The 18,887-nt window shown below is 42.8% G+C and overlaps 1 protein-coding gene across 2 annotated transcripts in view; it reads right to left on the reverse strand.

Moving 5' to 3' along the window:
• Window positions 1-12,574: 12,574 nt before the first annotated feature.
• Brms1l (BRMS1 like transcriptional repressor) overlaps window positions 12,575-18,887 on the reverse strand; it is a 39,356-nt gene continuing 33,043 nt past the window's right edge. For both annotated transcript variants that reach the window (XM_006985252.4, XM_042260595.2), the window contains exons 8-10: window positions 18,625-18,664; window positions 17,110-17,236; window positions 12,575-14,177 (exon numbers count right to left, since the gene is read on the reverse strand). In XM_006985252.4, coding sequence (XP_006985314.1) covers window positions 14,060-14,177; window positions 17,110-17,236; window positions 18,625-18,664 — 285 coding nt within the window. In that variant the 3' untranslated portion in view covers window positions 12,575-14,059. The remainder of the gene's footprint in view (window positions 14,178-17,109; window positions 17,237-18,624; window positions 18,665-18,887) is intronic.

Consider the following 18,887-nt stretch of genomic DNA (forward strand, 5'->3'; position numbering starts at 1 on the left):
CAGACTAAAGTTTTTGTTTTTCACGGCAGTCTTAAAGATTTGAAGGCAACATTAACAAAGATGATTAAACTTGGAAGTGCATTGTGCTGTAGCTATTATAAGTAGCATCCCCCAAGTAAGGAAATGTTTGAAAGCTATTATCCAATTCATCAAAGTTCCTACACCACTGACAAATGAGTGAACTGCTCATCTTTATAAGATTTATTCTACTTTTGAAATCATGTATAAACAGGGGGTGGGGTGTGCATGTATGATTGGTCCAGAAGAGGGTGTCAAATACCCTGGAGCTGAAGTTATAAGCAATTAGGAGCTGCCAATGTAAGTACTAGGAATTGAACTTGGGTCCTCTGGAAGAGCAGTAAGTGCTCCCACCAATGAGATATCTCTCCAGCACCCATGGCCTGCTTATCTTGTTTCAACTTTCATTAACAAAATAATAATAATAATAATAATAATAATAATAATCAGTCAGCATCTGTGTCAGAAAGCTCACTCATCAGCAATATGAGCAGTTTCTTGGCCGAATCAGATGATGTCCTCCTAATAGATCATAGCATGGTTTGCTTTACACTGTTATCGCAAAAGTAATTTTTGAAAAACTGACAGAGATTTAACAGGAAATAGCACCTCACACTGAAGTTATAGTTACAGACTACAAAACAATGTGTTATCATTTAAGACTGATGTTATTTCTAAAAGAATACAGCGCAGCTCCCATCTACCAGTTGGTCTCAGCCATATAGCTAACAGTATTCACATGTCCTGATCTGAAAGTCTCTCTTGGTCATGTTAGTCACCAGAAACTCATCCTCTTGTAGGCAACAAAATTAAATATAATTCTTTTAAAAAAAACTTACATGATTAAATATATTATAACATATATTTTATAGTTAAATTCATTTTCTTTTTATTTTTGTTTTTATTTATTTGTTTGTTGTTTATTAGATTCTTATATTATAACACAGGCTGGCCTTGAACTATTGATGTTCCTGCCTCGGCATCCCAAGGGCCAGGATTATAGGCATGAGCCACCACATTCAGCTTAATCCGATCTCTACATTTCATTTGACCATTTTTAAATTATACATACCTTTATCACACATTGTAAGTGTGATGTATAATCTTAGTTAACCTGACTACATCTGGGATCAATTAAAACCCAAGATGCTGGGCACTCCTGCGAGGGCTTTTCTTAGTCCAGTTATTTAAAGCAGGAAGACAGACCCTAAATCGGGCCATACTCAGTGTCAGGTCCTGTGAAAGGACATGGAAGAAAGAAACTTTGCCTTTTGCCTGCAAAAGCAAAAATTCATTCTACAAGTTCTGTTCCTTTGGAGAGACGACAAACAGAACAAGGAGAAACATAGCATGAGAGAATTCTGTTCAATGTGTGTGTGGTGCACGCATGTCCGAGTAAAGGTGTATTTATAAGGACATGGGGACCAAACAGTTTGAAAGCACTGCCCTTGTTCACCCAGAAGGCTTTCTTAGCAGTGATGTCGTGGCCTCATCTTAGGGTTTACATCCTGTCTACTACGTCAGACCTCTAAAAACAAACGCATCTATCCCGGGACTCCATTACAGATACCTAGGGGAGAACATCGGGCACTAGGGATGGGCTGAAAGGTGAGAAAGTTCAGGAAGTTCCCAGCCCCTCACACCTACTCATCCAGGAACACCTCTCGCCTTCATCCCCACCACTGAGCTGACAAGTGTCAAGGGTTTCTACCGTGACTGATCCCTCCTCAGTCCCAGGGTTTGCAAACTGAATCCAGGAAATTAGGAGATGTCAGATATGACTGTGTAAACAAATAGTCTGTTCTCGAACCACCTGGAATTGTAACATAAGACCCCAAAGTGCCCTCTGCTGGCAACCACTGTTAGCCACTGCAGAAAAAGAAAGAAAAAGAAAACCTGCGGAATTCCCTGGTACACAGAGTTTATATAGTTCACACATGGTTATACTGCACCTACCATTATGTGCTCCAATTGACAAAGTGAAATTCAAGCTCCATAAGTTAAGATAACTCTAAATTAGAAAAATCTGAAGTTTAAAAAGATCCTTTTTAAGCTTATGTTTTCACACACAACAGACAAATCTATACAATGTGAAAATGAACAGACCAGCTACTTACAACTACTAGGAAAGTTGTGAGGTGAAAAATAATTGCTTTGAAATTTTGTATTAGATACAGTTGTATTTCCAGAATAAGTATAATTTACGTGTTGGTGTGGACAAGCACTCAGCCACTGAGGTACATGCCAACCCATCAACCCGTTTCCTTGGTCAAACTGAGCAGGTGCAGGGCAATCCTCTCTCAGGCACTGTCTCCCACCTCTACCACCTAAGAATCAGGACTATGAGAGAGAATGACAATTATACCCTGCAATTTGTTCAAAGACTTATTTGGTGTGTTTAGGTGTTTTGCCTGCAAACAGGTCTATGCACCAAGTGTGTGCAGTGCCCCCAGAGGCCGGAAGAGGAAGTTGGATTCCCTAGCACCAGAAACAGACAGTTGTGAGCTGCCATGTGGGTGATGAGAACCGAACCAGGTCTTCCCAGCAGAGCAGCCAGTGCTCTTAACCACAGAGCCATCTCTCCAGTCCCGATTCCTGGAATTAACTTAAGTTTATATTTGCCATGTTTCATAGTGTAGTTTACTACTGCTCTGTGAACGTATTTAAAAGAGAATTAAGGGGGCTGCTGGACTAGCTTGGTGAGTAAGGCACTTGCTGCCAAGCCTGATGAGCTGAGTTTGGTCTCTGGAGCCAAACGGTGGAAAGAAATAACAGAATCCCATGGATCTTCCTCTAACCTCCACACATATATACAACATACATGCGCATGCACCACACACACCACACATATATACATACATGCGCATGCACCACACACACCACACAAAATAAGTAAATTATATGAAATCAAATGGAGTGGTAAACAGTATCTTGAAAAATCAGATCATTTGAATTAGCAATTACTGAACTATTCCTGTGTGAGCCTAGCCATAAAGAAGGTAGTTTAAAATACCATCGTCCCTTCTCTTTCAGCAAAGCTACTCCGGGGGCTGGCAGGATGACTTGGCAGGTAAAAGCACTTGCTGTCATGTCTGATGACTTAAGTTCAGTCCCTGGCACCCATGCCGTGGAAGGAGGGAACACACTCCCGCAAGTTGTCCTCTGACCTCCACACATGTGCATTACTTAAATAATGTAATGCAAAATATAAAGCTACTTTATTTACATATATCTATAGCACATAACTTTATCTAGAAAAATTCTAGAAAGCCTGTTTTCCCTAACTTTTAAAATTCTAATAATCTTACGCCTATATATTGAGCTCACTAAAACCTTCCCATCACTCTGATACTACTAAATAAGTCAATGATAATGTTTATTCCATAAGAATTTAAGGGGGGGGGGAATCTAATCTAGATCTTTATGCAAAAGATGAATGGGGCTTGGGGTGCAGCCCAGTGAGAAAGCACTCACTTAGCATGTGAAAGGCACTGTATTACATCCCAGTTCTGACAGATTTTTAAAACGCTATGAAATAGCCCAGGAGTGGTGGCACACGCCTTTTTTCTCAGTACTCGGGAGGCAGAGGCAGATGGGACTCTGTTAGTTCGAGTTCCAGAACAGCCAGAGCTATTACACAGAGAAACCCTGTCTTGGGGGCGGGGGGGACGACTATGAAATAGTTCATTTTCCAATATAAATTAATAATTATTAATTTGCTATATGTAAAATTCCTATATTATCAGCCAGGTCTGGGTGTGATAGCACACATCTTCAATGCCCTCAGAAGGCTGAGTCAGGAGGATTGGGAGCTCAAGGTCAGACTGAACTACAGGGTAAGATCCTGCCTGTCTCAAAGAAGAAAACAAAGATAATGATGCTCCTGATAAACAATAGTCTAGTGAGTCACAACCCCTTGGGGTCAGATGACCTTTACACAGGGGTCACAAATCAGATATCCTGAACATCAGATATTTACATTACAATTCATAACAGTAGCAAAAATTATAGTTAAGAGGTAGCGATGAGACACAGGGTTGGGGTCACCACAATATGAGGAACTGTATTAAAGGACCGCAGTGTCAGGGAGGTGAGAACCACTGCGTTAGAGAATCTACTGATGATAACCAGATGATTAAGTTTAAAAAAAAACATATGGTGGATCTCTGTGAGTTCAAGGCCAGCCTGGTCTACAGAGCAAGATCCAGGAAAGGCACCAAAACTACACAGAGAAAACCTGTCTCGAAAAGCAAATATATATATATATATATATATATATATATATATATATATATATATATATGGATTTTATTAAAAGTTTATTTTTAAAAGCATATTTATTTCAATAATTTCACAGATGAAACCAGGGACATGTGGAGCAAAAACCCGCCAGAGAATCAATGGACAAATATAAACTATATTCCTGCCACATCCCTTCAAAGTACTCTGGTCTGTGTGAAAGTTCTGTTTCTTTGTTTAACTTAATACTTTGTTTCTATAGTAACTCTAAAGCATATAATTGGTTGCAACTTCCCTAAGCCTTTAACATGGTACTTTCTTTTCAGTTAGTAAACAGTAATAAAATATAATCCTTGTGTAGAACTTCATCATCTTCCTGAATATCCCTTAATTAGTATGCAACAGGATTAAACTCAACGTTAGCCTCATTATAAGATTTGGAATAATTAAAAGGAAAAGTCCAAATTCTAAACTAAGCACACGTGTCTTGCAGGAGTTTGCTGCCACCTTCAGGTTTTAATCAAATGCACGGGAACTAGAGCTTTTATAAAATTTCCCTAGGTAGTATAGTTGAAATATTATTATTGTTTTAAAAAGAAGAATACGATTTAAATTAGCCTGCAGCACGTGTCTTGGGATAGGCCCTTCTGTCTTGTCTTTGTCTCTAATGTGAGTCATTCACTAACATGTAATTGGAAATGAAAACGGAAGTCTCTTTGATCAGTCATCCTAATGGCGATGATATAGTGGAAGCAGCCACAACCCTGCCCCAAATACAAATATCTTTCAATTCTAGGTCTATTGAATAATTCTCAGAACTAGTTTAAGGCCAGGCACTGTGGCACATGTCTGCACTCCCAGAACTCTAAAATCAAAAAAGGATTGGGAGCCAAGGTTGTCCCGGACTTCAGGAAATCCTGTCCCAAAAGAATCAAAAGGGGGCCAGCAGGATGGCTCAGAGTGTGAAGGTGCTTGCCACACAAGCCTGATGACCTGAGTTCTATCCCTAGAACCCAAATGGTGGGACGAGAGAACCAATCCACAAAGCTACCCTCTGACCTGCATATGTGTGCTGTGGCGTGTACACACACATGCACAGGCACACACAAGGTTGATCTTAAATTAAAATGTTTTAAAACAACAAAAGATAATTCAACTGTCCTAAATGTCCCATGTAGCAATGGCTGGAGAGATGGCTCAGAGATTAAGACCACTTCCTGTTTTGTTCCCAGCACCCACACTGAACGGCTCACAAGCCCTTGTAATTCCAGTTGCAAGAGTTCCTATGCTCTCTAGATTCCACAGACACTCGCATACACACCATCACACATATGCACATAAATAAAGATAAAATCTTAAAAAGATAGAAATCGATGTTTTCCATATTGATGGTCCCCAAGCAAAGGTCAGCAGGAACTCCCTTAGGTCGGCCAAGCTGGACTTCTCACATACACCACTGGCTGTGAGCACACCATGAGGAACAGCAGGTGTCTGAGTAGGGCAGCCTTAGCAAGGATTCACGGGGCATGAGCTTCTGTCAGACCTGCAGTAGGGTTCCAGGAAGGGGGCTCTGTCCTGGAAAAGATGCTCACAGGAGTGCATGGAACACTGTGATTTGGGCACGTTAATACCGTTGATAGACCCAGATGAACAAAATTTAAAAAACCATCAGTAAAGCACCCATACAGCTACAAGAGGGAACGCTTGGCCTCTTGTGGTTTACAGATCGACCTTCTGTATGTCTACAGTCAGACGAGCTCATGGGCACGGAGAGAGGGTTTTTCTCCTCTTCACCCCCGTCAGAGCGGCCTGGCCAGATGTTGGTGTCGTGATGACGTTGATTGCTGATGCTCTGTAAGAGAATGCAGGGCCCAGCAATGAGGACCAGGTAGTACTTACTTGGACACTGCTCTCTCTCTCTCTCTCTCTCTCTCTCTCTCTCTCTCTCTCTCTCTCTCTCTCTCTCTGATAGAAATCAATAGAATATGAAGATTTAGAGTTTGTCACATGCTTCAAGAATGTGACTGACTGAAGATAATTTAGAAAGAGGCAAGCTCTCCGGAAGTTTCTGTAACACAAGGAAGCCTTGAGTGAAGTCAGCTGATACCAGCAAGTTCAGTGCCAAGGAACTGTTAATCTCTCAGCTCTTTCCACGGGAGAAAACCCTGCCTACCATTCTCAACTGTTATTGCCCCAGCTTCGACATCAGAGGTACACTGATTCTCTTTCCTCAGTTAGTGAAGGAGCCCAAAGAAGGGCTCCATGTCCACCTCATCAGGAAACAGGGCCTTAGATGGAATGGACGTTAGAGAATGCTTGTAATATATGGAACATACACCCAAAGGACTCCATATTCTACTGCAGAGACACTTGCTCATCCATTTTCATTGCTGTGCTATTCATAACAGCCAGAAATTGGAAGCAGCCTAGACATCCATCAACAGATGCCTGGGTAATAAAAATGTGGTACGTTTACACAATGGAACATTATTCAGTTGTTAAAAACGAAATTCACAGGTAAATGGATGGAACTAGATAAAAAAATCATCCTGAGCGATGCAACCCAAGCCCAAAATGACAAATTTTGTATGTATGTATGTATGTTTTGTATGTATGTATTACATATGTACATTAGCTTTTAAGTTTTTGATAGGCATGCTACAATTCATATAACCACAAAATTTACATACAGGCTAAGGGACTAGGTATGAAGGGAGGATCCCCCAAGGAAGGGGAAATAGAATGCATAGTAATGGGGAGACAAGGGGTGAAGACGGAATGAGAGGATTAAACAGGAAGAGGGAGGGAACACATGGGGAACAACTAACACTGCGGGCACTTTGAGGGGTCACATGGAAACCTACTACTGTAGGAGCTTCTTAAAATATATACACATGTGAAAGAAATATAAACGGAGTCATCAAGTTATGGGGGAGAGAATGCTCCAACTAGACATCTTTCACCAAGTGAAACTTCCAGTGCCAAAAATGGATTAAATCTAATCAAGCTGTAGGCCCAAGGGACCCCATGGAAACCCCCATATAACTCAGTCTATTGCCAAGGATAATGGCTGCCCTCCACAAACTGATGCTAAGTCCCTGTTGCTGAAGCCAACACTTGCACATCTCCCTGAACACTGAGAAGTTGAGCTGGGGCCTAACCAGAGCCTTCACCCCTACTGACCAGTACCGGTGGTACTGGAAGGTAATTTGCACAGCAACAGGAAAAAGGTAACTACCAACCCAACTCTAAACACTGCAATCTGTACCAGTGACCTGGCTGTATGAGATGTTGGTGCAACAGTGGTACAAATATTATGGGAGTAACCAGCCACAATCTGATTGGATGCAAGGCCCACGTTACAAGGTGGAACCCATACCTGACACTGCTTCGGTGGTCAAGATCCTAGGATGAGATATGCCCAGGAGAAAAAAAAGCAAATTTTATTGTCCTACTAAAGGACCACAGAAACAAAATTACTCCTAATGACATTCTGCTATGCCCATAGATCAGTGTCTTGCTCAGCCATCATCAGAGAAGCTTCCTCCTGCAGAAGATGGTAACTAATTCAAAGACCCAGAGCCAGACAATGTGGGGAGAGAGAGAGAAGTCTTGGAACACTCAGTCCTAAAGGGGATGTCTTCATCAACCACTCCCCTTAGGGCTCAGGGAAGTATGAGGAAGAGGAGGCAGAAAGACTGTAAGAGCCAGAAGGGATGGAATACACCACAAAAACAAGGCCTTCTACACACAACACTTTATATGACACACATATAAACCCACAGAGACTGTGGAAGCACAGAGGCTTCACAGGTTCAAACCAGTTCAAAAGCCCAAGCCAGTCGGGTCCCGTGGCTCTCTCTTCCTGCTGCCTGTGGATCCAGATGTAGAATTCTCAGCTACTTCTCCAGCAGAATGTCTGCCTGCGTGTGCCACGATCCCCTCCGTTATGACAATGGACTGAACCTCTAAAACTGTAAGCAAGCATCAATTAAATGCTTTCCTTTATAAGTGTTGCCATGGTCATGGTGACTCTTCCCTGGAATAGAACGTTAACTAAGATAATTAGCTTATTCTAATGGAGTCTGTGGTGCTTTGAAAGAAAATTACCCCCAAAGGGAGTGGAACTATCAGGAGGTGTGGCCTTGTAGAGTAGGTGTGGTCTTGTCGGAGGAAGCGTTGGAAGAGACGGGCTTTGAGGTCTCATATGTGCTCAAGATACTGCCCAGTGTTTTAGAAGACTTCCTGTTTCCTGCAAGATTAGAATACCAGCTCCCTCTCCAGCCCCACGTCTGCCTGCACACCAGCATGTACCACCATGATGATGATGGACTCAACCCCTGAACTGTAAGCCAGCCATCACAAATAAATGTTTTCCTTTATAAGAGTTGACTTGGTCATGGTGTCTCTTCACAGCAATAGAAACCTTAAGGCAGAAATCTCAGTGGGTATACAAACTGCACCTAATAGGCCCCATGCCCAGAAATAGGTGGCCAACACAAACAAACTCAATGGTAGTTTTGTAGATTTTTCCATCTTATATTGCTTTGTTTGGGCTTTCCTCCTCCCTACCCCCACCTCTCAGTCTTACTGGTTTTTTGTTATGGTTTCCAATTTTGTGTTTTGTTTTTTTGACACTGAATGAAGACAGTGGAAATTACCTGTGTCTCTGTGATTAGGAGAAATGGGCATCCCTATATATCGTTAGTAGGATTATAAACTGGTACCGTTTATTTACAGGAAACTTTGGCAATATCTAGTAAATATAAATTGCCCGTGCAATCCAGCCATTTAACTTAAGATATGGGGTATTTCTACAACAGTCCTCTTCACAGATTTTTTTACACTTCAGACTTGTTTAAGAAAAGGGAGGGGAGGTGGGAAGAAATGAACAATTCAAATGTTGGCCATATTGTGTGGTACCCCACACTGTCGTACCACTTTATTCCAAAAATCAGTGGATACTATGTGGCCATGAAAAAGGACAAGGTGGGTCTCCAGGGGCTAATAATGGAAGTCACCGCATTGGTGAAACATTCATCACTGTGACGGTGAAACACCTAACACAGGCTACTTTTAAAAACAGTTTTAATTGGGTCCCAATTTTGGAGGTTCAAAGTCCAAGACTAGACAGTCCCCCTGGACTGGCCTCTGGTGAGGGCAGATGGCAGCAGCCCGTGACTGTGAGAGAAGGAGGGGCAGACTCACAGCTCAAAGGGGAAGCAGCTAAGCAAAGTCAAGTGCAGACTTTCAGAATAATCCTCACAAGAACCACCAGGGAGTTCCACGAGAACTCTCTCCCAAGGATGTGTCACCAATGACCTAAGGACCTCTCACTAAGAACTCACCTGCCAGAGGTCCCAACACATCCCAACAGCGCCCCCTGTGGACCAAGCCCTCAACCACAAGAGACATGGCAGACACCCAAACCACAGCAGTTACCAAGACATACACTTGCAAAAGAAAAGGATGCAGAAGAGTAAAATACAGATTTCCTCTAGTATAGAACACAGGCCTTCTGTGTCCCTTCCTCCTTAACTGAAAGACAAATGTAAGACAGAAGCTCAGAAAATCTTCTAAGCCTGGGGATGGAGGTAGAAAGGTTACAGAGAACCAGGGAGGTCGAGGAGGCTCCTAGTAGGCAGTGAACTGCAAAGCAACCTCTCTCCTCAGTGGTTTTAACACAGGCCACGACCTCAACTGACTCTTCCCTTGGACAATGCACAGCAAAGGAGAGAACATAAACGCTCTCAGGGAAGGGAAGGATGAGTGGTGTAAGTCCTGGGCTCTCCTCTCTAGAAGGCCAAAACTCTCAACAGAAACTTTGGACCTGAGCGAGGTTATAGTGACTCTCGTGTAGTGGGTAACTGTTGTTTTATACACACACATACTCACAAGATATAATTTAACATCACGGAGTATAAGGTTCAAATAAAAAGACTTCGAGTCTCAAGAGGCAGAAGCCATCCTGCTCTACGAAAGAGTTCTGGACTAGGACTCTATAGTGAGACCTTGTCTCAAAACAAACTGCTAGGGTTCATGAATAATTTAAAGCAGGTTATTTAAGTATAATGACCCACGGACATACTTCCGTAACTTTCTGCCATCCAAACTGACTTCCAATGCACGCACTTCACCGTGGACCCCCACAGATGCCAGCTGCAGAGCCCCTCAAAAACAAAAGAAGGAGAACGTGTCCCTCAATATCCCTGTGAAGAAGGTAAGGTTGAGCCTCTGCCTAAGGATTTTCCCTCACAGTTGAACATAATTTCATAGCAGTGGGGAAAGGGTAGCACTTGGCCTGTTTCTAATCTAACCCAGAACGATGGCAGTCCTCTCCTCAGAGGCCTAGAGCAGCCTCCCGGCAAGGTCACCCCACCCAAACCTATTTTAGCAACAAAAAGACAGAGCAGGAAAGGGGACTCCAAAGGTTCTGCTTTCAAATGTGTCTGGAAAAGGAACATAAGCTCCAACTTTTGGTGAAAAGAATTACATACTTACAAATTGTAGCTTTCCATAGCATAACGCATACCTGTTTTCCTGAAAGATAAGCTATTTGAGACAGTTTCAAAACGTTCATGGTATTTTACCTTTCTTATTTGGAGAAAAAAATATAAGGTCAAAAAATCCCAACACAAGACAAATATGTAGTAGAATTCTTACATTTTTATTCATCTTTGTTTTGAATGTTCAAAAATTAATGACTTTCGGCCTATACATTAAACAGAAATGTAACACATGGAAGGCACTCAAATTACTATTTTTTTTATTCCACTAGTCAGGGGCCACCCTGATCCAGTAAATTGGTCAGAGTGACAAAACACATGGTCTAGAAAGAACCTAGAAGGGGCAGGGAGAGAGGACGTGATGTTTAAGGCATTCGCTGCTCTTCCCGAGCACCCAAGTGTGATCCCAGCTCTCTCATCTGGCGCTCACAAATGTCTGGAACTCCAAGGGCCCAATGCTCTAAAGGCCAGCACCCAAATACACGTGAGATGCACTCACACAGACTCATTCACACACACACAGAGTATTTTTAAAAATAAATCTTTAAAAAAGGCTATTGAGGGCAAGATGCTGGCCCACAGTGACAATGGAGACTTCCCACAGGTCACACACAGTGCCCCAGGCATGGGTCTCTGCAGCTCCATCCATAAAGACAAGAAATAGACCTCCTCTCTGCCTCTACTCTGAACTTTCTGGTGCTTTTTAGTACTTTTACATCTCTTCAAATTTCAAAATACAATAGCTTACATTCCAATTTGGCAAAAGACGATAACAATCCTAGCTAATGCATTCATTCACCCCTTATTCAATCCCATTTGCCTTAAGAAATCCCTCTACTTTATAACAGACTTACTTACAAAGGCAAAGTCTTAGAAACAACAACCAATTTCCCTATTCTTTTTAAACAATTACTAATAAACAATTACTAACGAGAGGCAAGGTACATGAACAGCTCTGTAAGTAAAATCCTAGGTAACAATGTGTACACCAAAACACGATTTTCGTTTTCTTTATTTTTTAGTTTGTTGGTTTAAACAACTAACAGACTAGTTGTTTGAGCCCAGGCCAGCCTCAAACTATGTAGCCAACTCTGGCCTTGAACTTCTGACCTTCTGCCCCTGCCTCCCACGCTAAGGTGACAGGAATGTGTCACCACGCCCAGCAAGAACACTCGGTGTCCAGTCCACCCATAGGAGGCAAAGGGAAGGGGCTAAATGAAGTGCACTCCATTAACGTTTGTTTCACTTCTGATCACTACTTCACCAATGAGGACACTGTTGGGACCTTTGGTCCTAAGTGTGAGATGACGGGCAAGGTGAGCTCAACTGAGCAAGGAGCCTTGACAGAAACTGACAGGAGCAACGACTGTGAAGGCAGCAGGGCAGCAGCTGGGCCATCACACCGCAGGGTCCCAGTGACTCCCCAAACTTCAATCTCATGACTCAAAGACTGATGGGAAATGCCTGTGATAAAACACCTTATGGTATTCATACCACTGACAGGCACATGCTTACCTCAATCTTATACTGACGGTGGAGCAGTAAGCACGATACAGAAAGGAACGTTTTCACAGTAAGATTGAGAGACAAACAGAGTCAAGGTACAGCACACCTGTGTGTGCGTTTAGTTAAGTACAACTTGGGTTCTTGAACACCTCCGTACGGCCCACAGAGGCGCAGCTGTGGGTAGCCGAGCAGAGGCCTTCTGCACAGCGCTGTGGATCTACTGATGTCAACGGGCTCAAGTCCGCCGGCAAGTGGGCAGGGTATAAACACCTGCCCAGGAGGAAATGACACACGGTACCACGAAGGACACGCCAACACTTCTTTTTATTACACACTCAATTTAAAAATACAAATCTCATTAAAAATGTTTATCAAACATCATATATATATATATGTATGTATATGTACACGCACTGCCGAACGCCCCTGGATTGCGACAGTACGTACAGCCACTAAGGTGGCTCAGAATCAGAGCGGAGCAGCACAATGTTGCTGACACTGAATTCAAAAGTCGAACGCGGTACAATTTGGCAGCTGGGAAGTAGTGACCTGCACAGGGCGTCTGCAGAGGTAAAATCGTAAGGAACTAACGGAATCATGCAGAGACTCCTTCGCTGAGTGTTAATAAGTCCATCTCCCTCGTCCGCTTAAACACCATTGTAACAGAAATTAAAGTGCACGAGACCACCAGAATACTTGGCTTGGTTGTACCTAACACCCACCACAGCCATGGGGGCTGCCGGGCTGCAGGCTTCCATTTTCTACCTGCTTCCAGAGGCTTTAGAAGTTCATTCTGGATGTGGCTAAGGGAAGGGAGGCCAACATTTTCTACATTGCACCAAATGGCCTTACTATAAAAACATGGAAGATTTTTTTAAAATGCTAATTTGGGGGGGCTAGATTCAAAGGAAGTGTCCACATCTACTTCACCCTAGCAATAAAATTAGAATTAGGATCTAGTTTTGCCTCTGGAAAATGCTTCCTAAACTCTTCAAATGCACAGCCATCCATGTGCAGAAAGCGCCACAGCGCCGCCACCGCCGACGCCGCCCTCCTGCTGACACTGTGCGTCAGCTGCACCAGGCAGGGACGCCTGCCCTCCAGCAGCCTCGATAAACCCAGGCAGCAGCGTGTTCACACTTGCCACAGGGCTACTAATAAACTGCAAATATGATCCGGAGAAGAGGTCGCCACCGTCAAGGACGAAGGAAATCTCGTCTATAAAAGTGCTCCCTTTACTTCTCAAGGGCAACAGCTTAATCTGGGGTCAAACAAGATTGTACAGCTGGGCCACCAGTTCTAAGCAAGCTGATGGTGCCATATATACATACTCACTGACCTATGTATAAATTTCCATCTGATTCAAACTATGCACTAACACAACTCATGTACAGGAAACAGTTCATCAGTCTTATTTACAAACACAATGAGCGACAAAGGTGGGGGCAATTTCAAACGGCAGGCACTGCAGTTTGTAGTTCACTAAGAGATGAGACACACTCACATAATTAAAACACCAAATGAATCAAACTGGGAAAAAATACCTACCAAATATACCTGGTGGCCACTGGTCCTAAGAGGCAAATAAATGGGATGGTCGTGATTCCATTTGATCACTAGCTTTCTTAATGACTTACCAATATGGGGTCTACTTAGAGTGCTACCTAAAAGACACATTCTCTCGTGACTGGATGAAGAGATTCAGCTGCTGAATACATTTTCTGGGCTCCCATGGCACATCACACGTGGTAACACTAACAAGGTGGATTTGGACAACACTTAAACTGTGATTACGAGTGTTTAATGGAGTATTTTCCTTTCTGTAGCTGTGAAATGTAAAGCTTGGATTTGCTTCCGTCCGGCCTCTTAAACCAAACTTCATCGTGGTTAATTGTTGTGATCACAGCACTAAAAAAGAAAATAAATAAATAAATGCATTACAATGTGGTTCATTTCATTCATTTGAGTATTATGGGGTTTGTTTCTCTTTTCTTTAAAGACATCCTGGAGCTATAGAGCTATCTCCCAGGCTGGCCGCGAACCTGCGTTTCTTCTGCCTGGGCCTGGCTGTTACTATAGAAACACGGCTCCACGCTCTACAAGCCGCGACGGCTCACTAGTTCAGATACAGAACTAACCTTTGCCAGACACCGCACTGCCAGCAGGGCACAGGGTAGAAAAGAGCCCGACAACCACCAACCCCGAGTCTGGGGTACAACTCACGTTCTGAATGAACTGATAAGCTCCTACGGGACATCTTGACCAGCAGCAGACTGCACATACAACGGTAGCTCCGTGAGCTAAAACCCGAGGCTAAGAAGTTCTTAGGTTGCACTGTCAAAGCATTACAGCACAACGTGCTCTTCGTGTGTGCGTGTGCGTGTGTAAGGACACTGGTGCACAGGAACCCACCGTGCTGTCAATCACATGAAAGCAGAGTACACACAATCACATGCAGCGCCTAACACTTGACAAAGACGAGTCACACTCTGTTACTGCATCAACCTTTTCCCCAGGGCTGAAGATCCTCACCTGGACCTTGTTTGTGCAGGGGAGGCAAGCACTCCACCACTGAGCTACATCCTCAGCCCTCTGTCATAATTTTATCACATATTCCTTCCCAATTATTTCTTAAATCAAATAAAAACGGTTGCTGTAAAGCATCTTACAACTCAGGTTTACCCCATCTCTTGGCTGCATCAAGTGGCTGCATTATGTGACTGGCCTATACTGTCTAAGTGTGTAAGTGTGCTCTATGGTGCTTGTACACCTGCTGAAATGCCCTGTGGCACATGTTCTTTCGTTAAGTGAGTCACTGGCTGTTCTAAAGCACATCATTCCTTACCCCATCCACACTCCGTCCTCCAGGACAGTGGACCTAAAGCCATCATTCAGGTAGCATTGGAGCCTCCACTACTGTCAACAGGAAATCTTTTCCCTGCTAATCTCTCAATTTCCAGTGTTAGACTATCTGCTGGACTGATTCTTTTCAACACTGCTAATCTTTACATAGAAAAGAGATTTAAAATCTATTTCCAAAAGGTTTATCTCTTCCACTGCTATCTCTTTTTAATCACTTTAATGCTAAGTAGTAGTAAAATGTCTCAAAACTAATAAAACAAGAGGATCCTGGAATATCAAATAAAATGACATTATAATAGTTAAATGAGAAAAATTGTTATGCATGTTCTTGAAATCCAAAAATGTACATATGAAATCATAATCCAATTAAGCTTTCAAAATAAGAAATCAAACTAAACTCAAATGTTCTTATCTAGAAAAGAGTGTTTCTTACTTAGAAAGCTGATACTCTGAGAATTTAACCCTAAAGGATGAAAGCAATAATTCATTAACATTTTCAAAAAGACCACAGCAAGATAATTTATAGGCTGCATGAATAATATAAATTTTAAATCTAAATTAACACTTAAAAAGTAATTTCTATTTGCCAAGTTATACTTTAATTACAAAGTTCTCTTTTTTAATGGTTTATTTCTGGTTTTGTTTGTTTGTTTTATGTACATGAATATTTTAGCTACACAGTGCACAAACTGTGTGCAGTGCTCACAGAGGCCAGAAGAGGGCGCGTGATTCCTTGTAGCTGGAGCTAATAGCTGTGCTGCTGGGAACCAAGGGTCCTCCAGGAGAGCAGCTCCCTCTCACCAGTTGAACCATCTCTCCAGCCCCACTAGGTATTCTTAAAGTTTTCTTGATTTTCCATTTCTTTCCTGCCTTAATTAACACTTTTTGTCTGAAATAGAGTCTTCTGTATCCCAACTCTATGTAGCTAAGTGTAAGCAAAGATTCTTGTGCTCACAGATAATATCTAGGGAAAACAGGAATGTTAAACACACAGTTTTCCACCCAGAAGGCTGGGAGTGGAGGTGGCTAATAGACTAGGTGATCCTTGGGCATCTGTATGGCCAGCAGGCTCCCCCACACAGGACCAGAGATGGCCAACAGTCTAGATGACTTCTGTGCTATCTGTATGACCAAGACCACAGCGATCTTCCCCTAGGCCCTTAAGATAACATACATAGTCTCTCTTTAGAACCCACCTTCATGGAAGAAGTAACATGTACTTTGAGAAGGTCTCCATGTAATTATGCATCCTTGCGCACAAAGGATTATGTTACACCAGGAAACCTTTTCCAGACGTACTGTATTTAAATTTGCCTAAAATTAAAGACTCTAGAAGTTTGAACCAACACTGGCTACTGAGTCATGTTGAACTAGATTTTGTCTTGCCTCACATGGATTGTTACTCAGCCAGCCCTGGTATTTGCAGAGACCCCAGCTAAGGTTGGCCTTGAACTCCTGATCTTCCTGTCTCCACCTCCCCAGTGCTGAGATAATAGGCTCTCCACCTGCCCAGTTCATGTAGCACTGGGGACTGGAGCCAGAGCTGTGCGTAATCAGCAAGCACGCTAACAACTAAGCTGTACTTCTGGCTGGTATGGTTGTTTAACCCAGAAAACTGAAGTGGGACCAAAAGAGTTCAGAATTAATAGGCCCGCCAAAAATTCTTAATTGTCGGGTTTGAAAGTTACTGTATGAGGATCCTAACAATTAATCACACTGTAAGAATTAACGAACAGGATAACTTCATGGACAAATAATTCCAAGCACAGCCACTACGTTAGTGCTGTGTTCAACTCTAATATGAAGTCTAGTATATAATTGTGCACACGGCTGGATCTGACTCAAGGAAAAAGGACCCAGGGGAGCTAAGGATACATGACAAACAACACCCCCCCCCCCAAAGAGGCTGCAAACGGTGGCTGACAACAGGTGTACACAGCAATTCTCAGCAACAGTGAAGTGACAGGAAGCTTCTTACCTTGTAGGACATTCATCTTTTTTATCAATGCAGATTGTCTGGCCACGTATATACCATTCACCATCATAATACAGTCTTCCCTCTTCAGATCTAGCACTGTGCAGATGTTTTTCCAGTTTCACAGGTGCTAACGGGATCAGTTAAATAACTCATGTTAGAAAAACACTGTCCAAACTTTAAAAGACAACAGTAATCCATGTACATATGTGCGTGTAAAAAACACTGGAAATATTGTTCCATGGGGAATCTACAATGTAAAACAAGAGTTTCTCTTCCTTTAGCATCACTGTCTAATAGGAACAAAGGTGGATGGCTAAGACCAGTGAAGAAGAGGGGGAGGAGGAAGCAGGCACGTGAAGACTAACTACCAGCACCAGTTTTAAGAACTCCTGGAAAACATGAATTGTCTTATTTCCAGTTTTGAAAATTACTTTTCAAATTTCCTCCCCTAGAAGGCATATCATACTTGGAAAGAAGCAAAACCTAATGTATAATGACAGGTCCCCAGAATTTGTAATGATCCTAAGCAGAACTTGCATTTCCAACCCTCAGAAATGGTTTGGCATTGGTAGATAAAGTTGTTCCTATGGAAACATGTCAAAATCACATCATCATGTCGCAGCTGCACCCTCATCACTCTGCTGTCAGCTCTCAGAGAATCACCATCTTCGCATGGATTCATAAAGACCATCATCATCTGTACTAACTTACTAGTGACAGACACAGCACTACAGGAGCCTCCACATGTCTCTTTCCCCACTGTCCCTTCAAGAACCTCCGTCTCTGGTATACAGGGGAGACACTCCTAAGAAATTTAGTACACAGCTCCAGAGAACCTGGACTTCCTGGGACCAATTCATGAGTTCCAAAAATTTCACCTAAAGAAGTAATGGGCCAATTAAAAAAAAAAAAAAGACTTGGTTGTGGGAGCCCGTTCTCGGGTTCCTCGTGGCTTTACCCAGCAGGTCCGAATAGAGGATGATCAGGACCACGGGCCTGAGTGCAGGTGTCTGAGATGGTCTGCACTTGGCTGTGCTGGGGGAGGAGGTCTTTTGCTCCACCCCTTGGCGTCTCTATAAAAACCCTGGGCCAGAGACCGTCGGGGCCCGTTGGAATAGGTTCCAGGCCCTCTCGAGGCTATCCTTTATTTTCTATCTGTTTATCTCCGCAAAATTCTCCGCTATAAATCCTTCTATCTAATATTTCCTGCTGCTCGCACTCAAGAAAACTCTGGGAAGCTGTGGGGGTGGTGGGTAAACGCCCCACACTTGGTAAATGTATCTTGAATTACAGATCTAATATCAGTAAGAATGATATGGCTTAACAGTGAAAGAAGAAACACACAGCATTGGAAACTTTCAAACTTTTACATGAACCAGGAGACTTCCTTGTAATATCAGTCACAGAGTTTGCTGATTAGTGGAACCAGTGATGTATAGCTCCTCAATACACGGGGCATTTAACCACCTGATTCAACAGCTCTCCACAGAGAGGATGTCACAACTTATGACTTACGTTCTGTTTTAACTCGGTGTGGACCCAATGTAGCCATCGCCTTAGGAAAAAGAGGGGGAGAGGGAGAAATCTGAGTTCAGACTGAAAATGCATTTTGCTATCTATAATATATACAACATTCTTGATTGGTTCAACAATAAAATAAAACATAAACATTAGCTGATCTCAGTTTCTTCTGGTGCTGGGGGAGAACCCCAGGCATCGTGCATGCTAGGCAAGCACCCTAGGCAAGCACACTAGAACTGAGGTGCGCCCAGCCTCCA

The sequence above is a fragment of the Peromyscus maniculatus genome, chromosome 14 (genome assembly GCF_049852395.1).
Source record: "Peromyscus maniculatus bairdii isolate BWxNUB_F1_BW_parent chromosome 14, HU_Pman_BW_mat_3.1, whole genome shotgun sequence".
NCBI classification, from domain to species: Eukaryota; Metazoa; Chordata; class Mammalia; order Rodentia; family Cricetidae; genus Peromyscus; species Peromyscus maniculatus.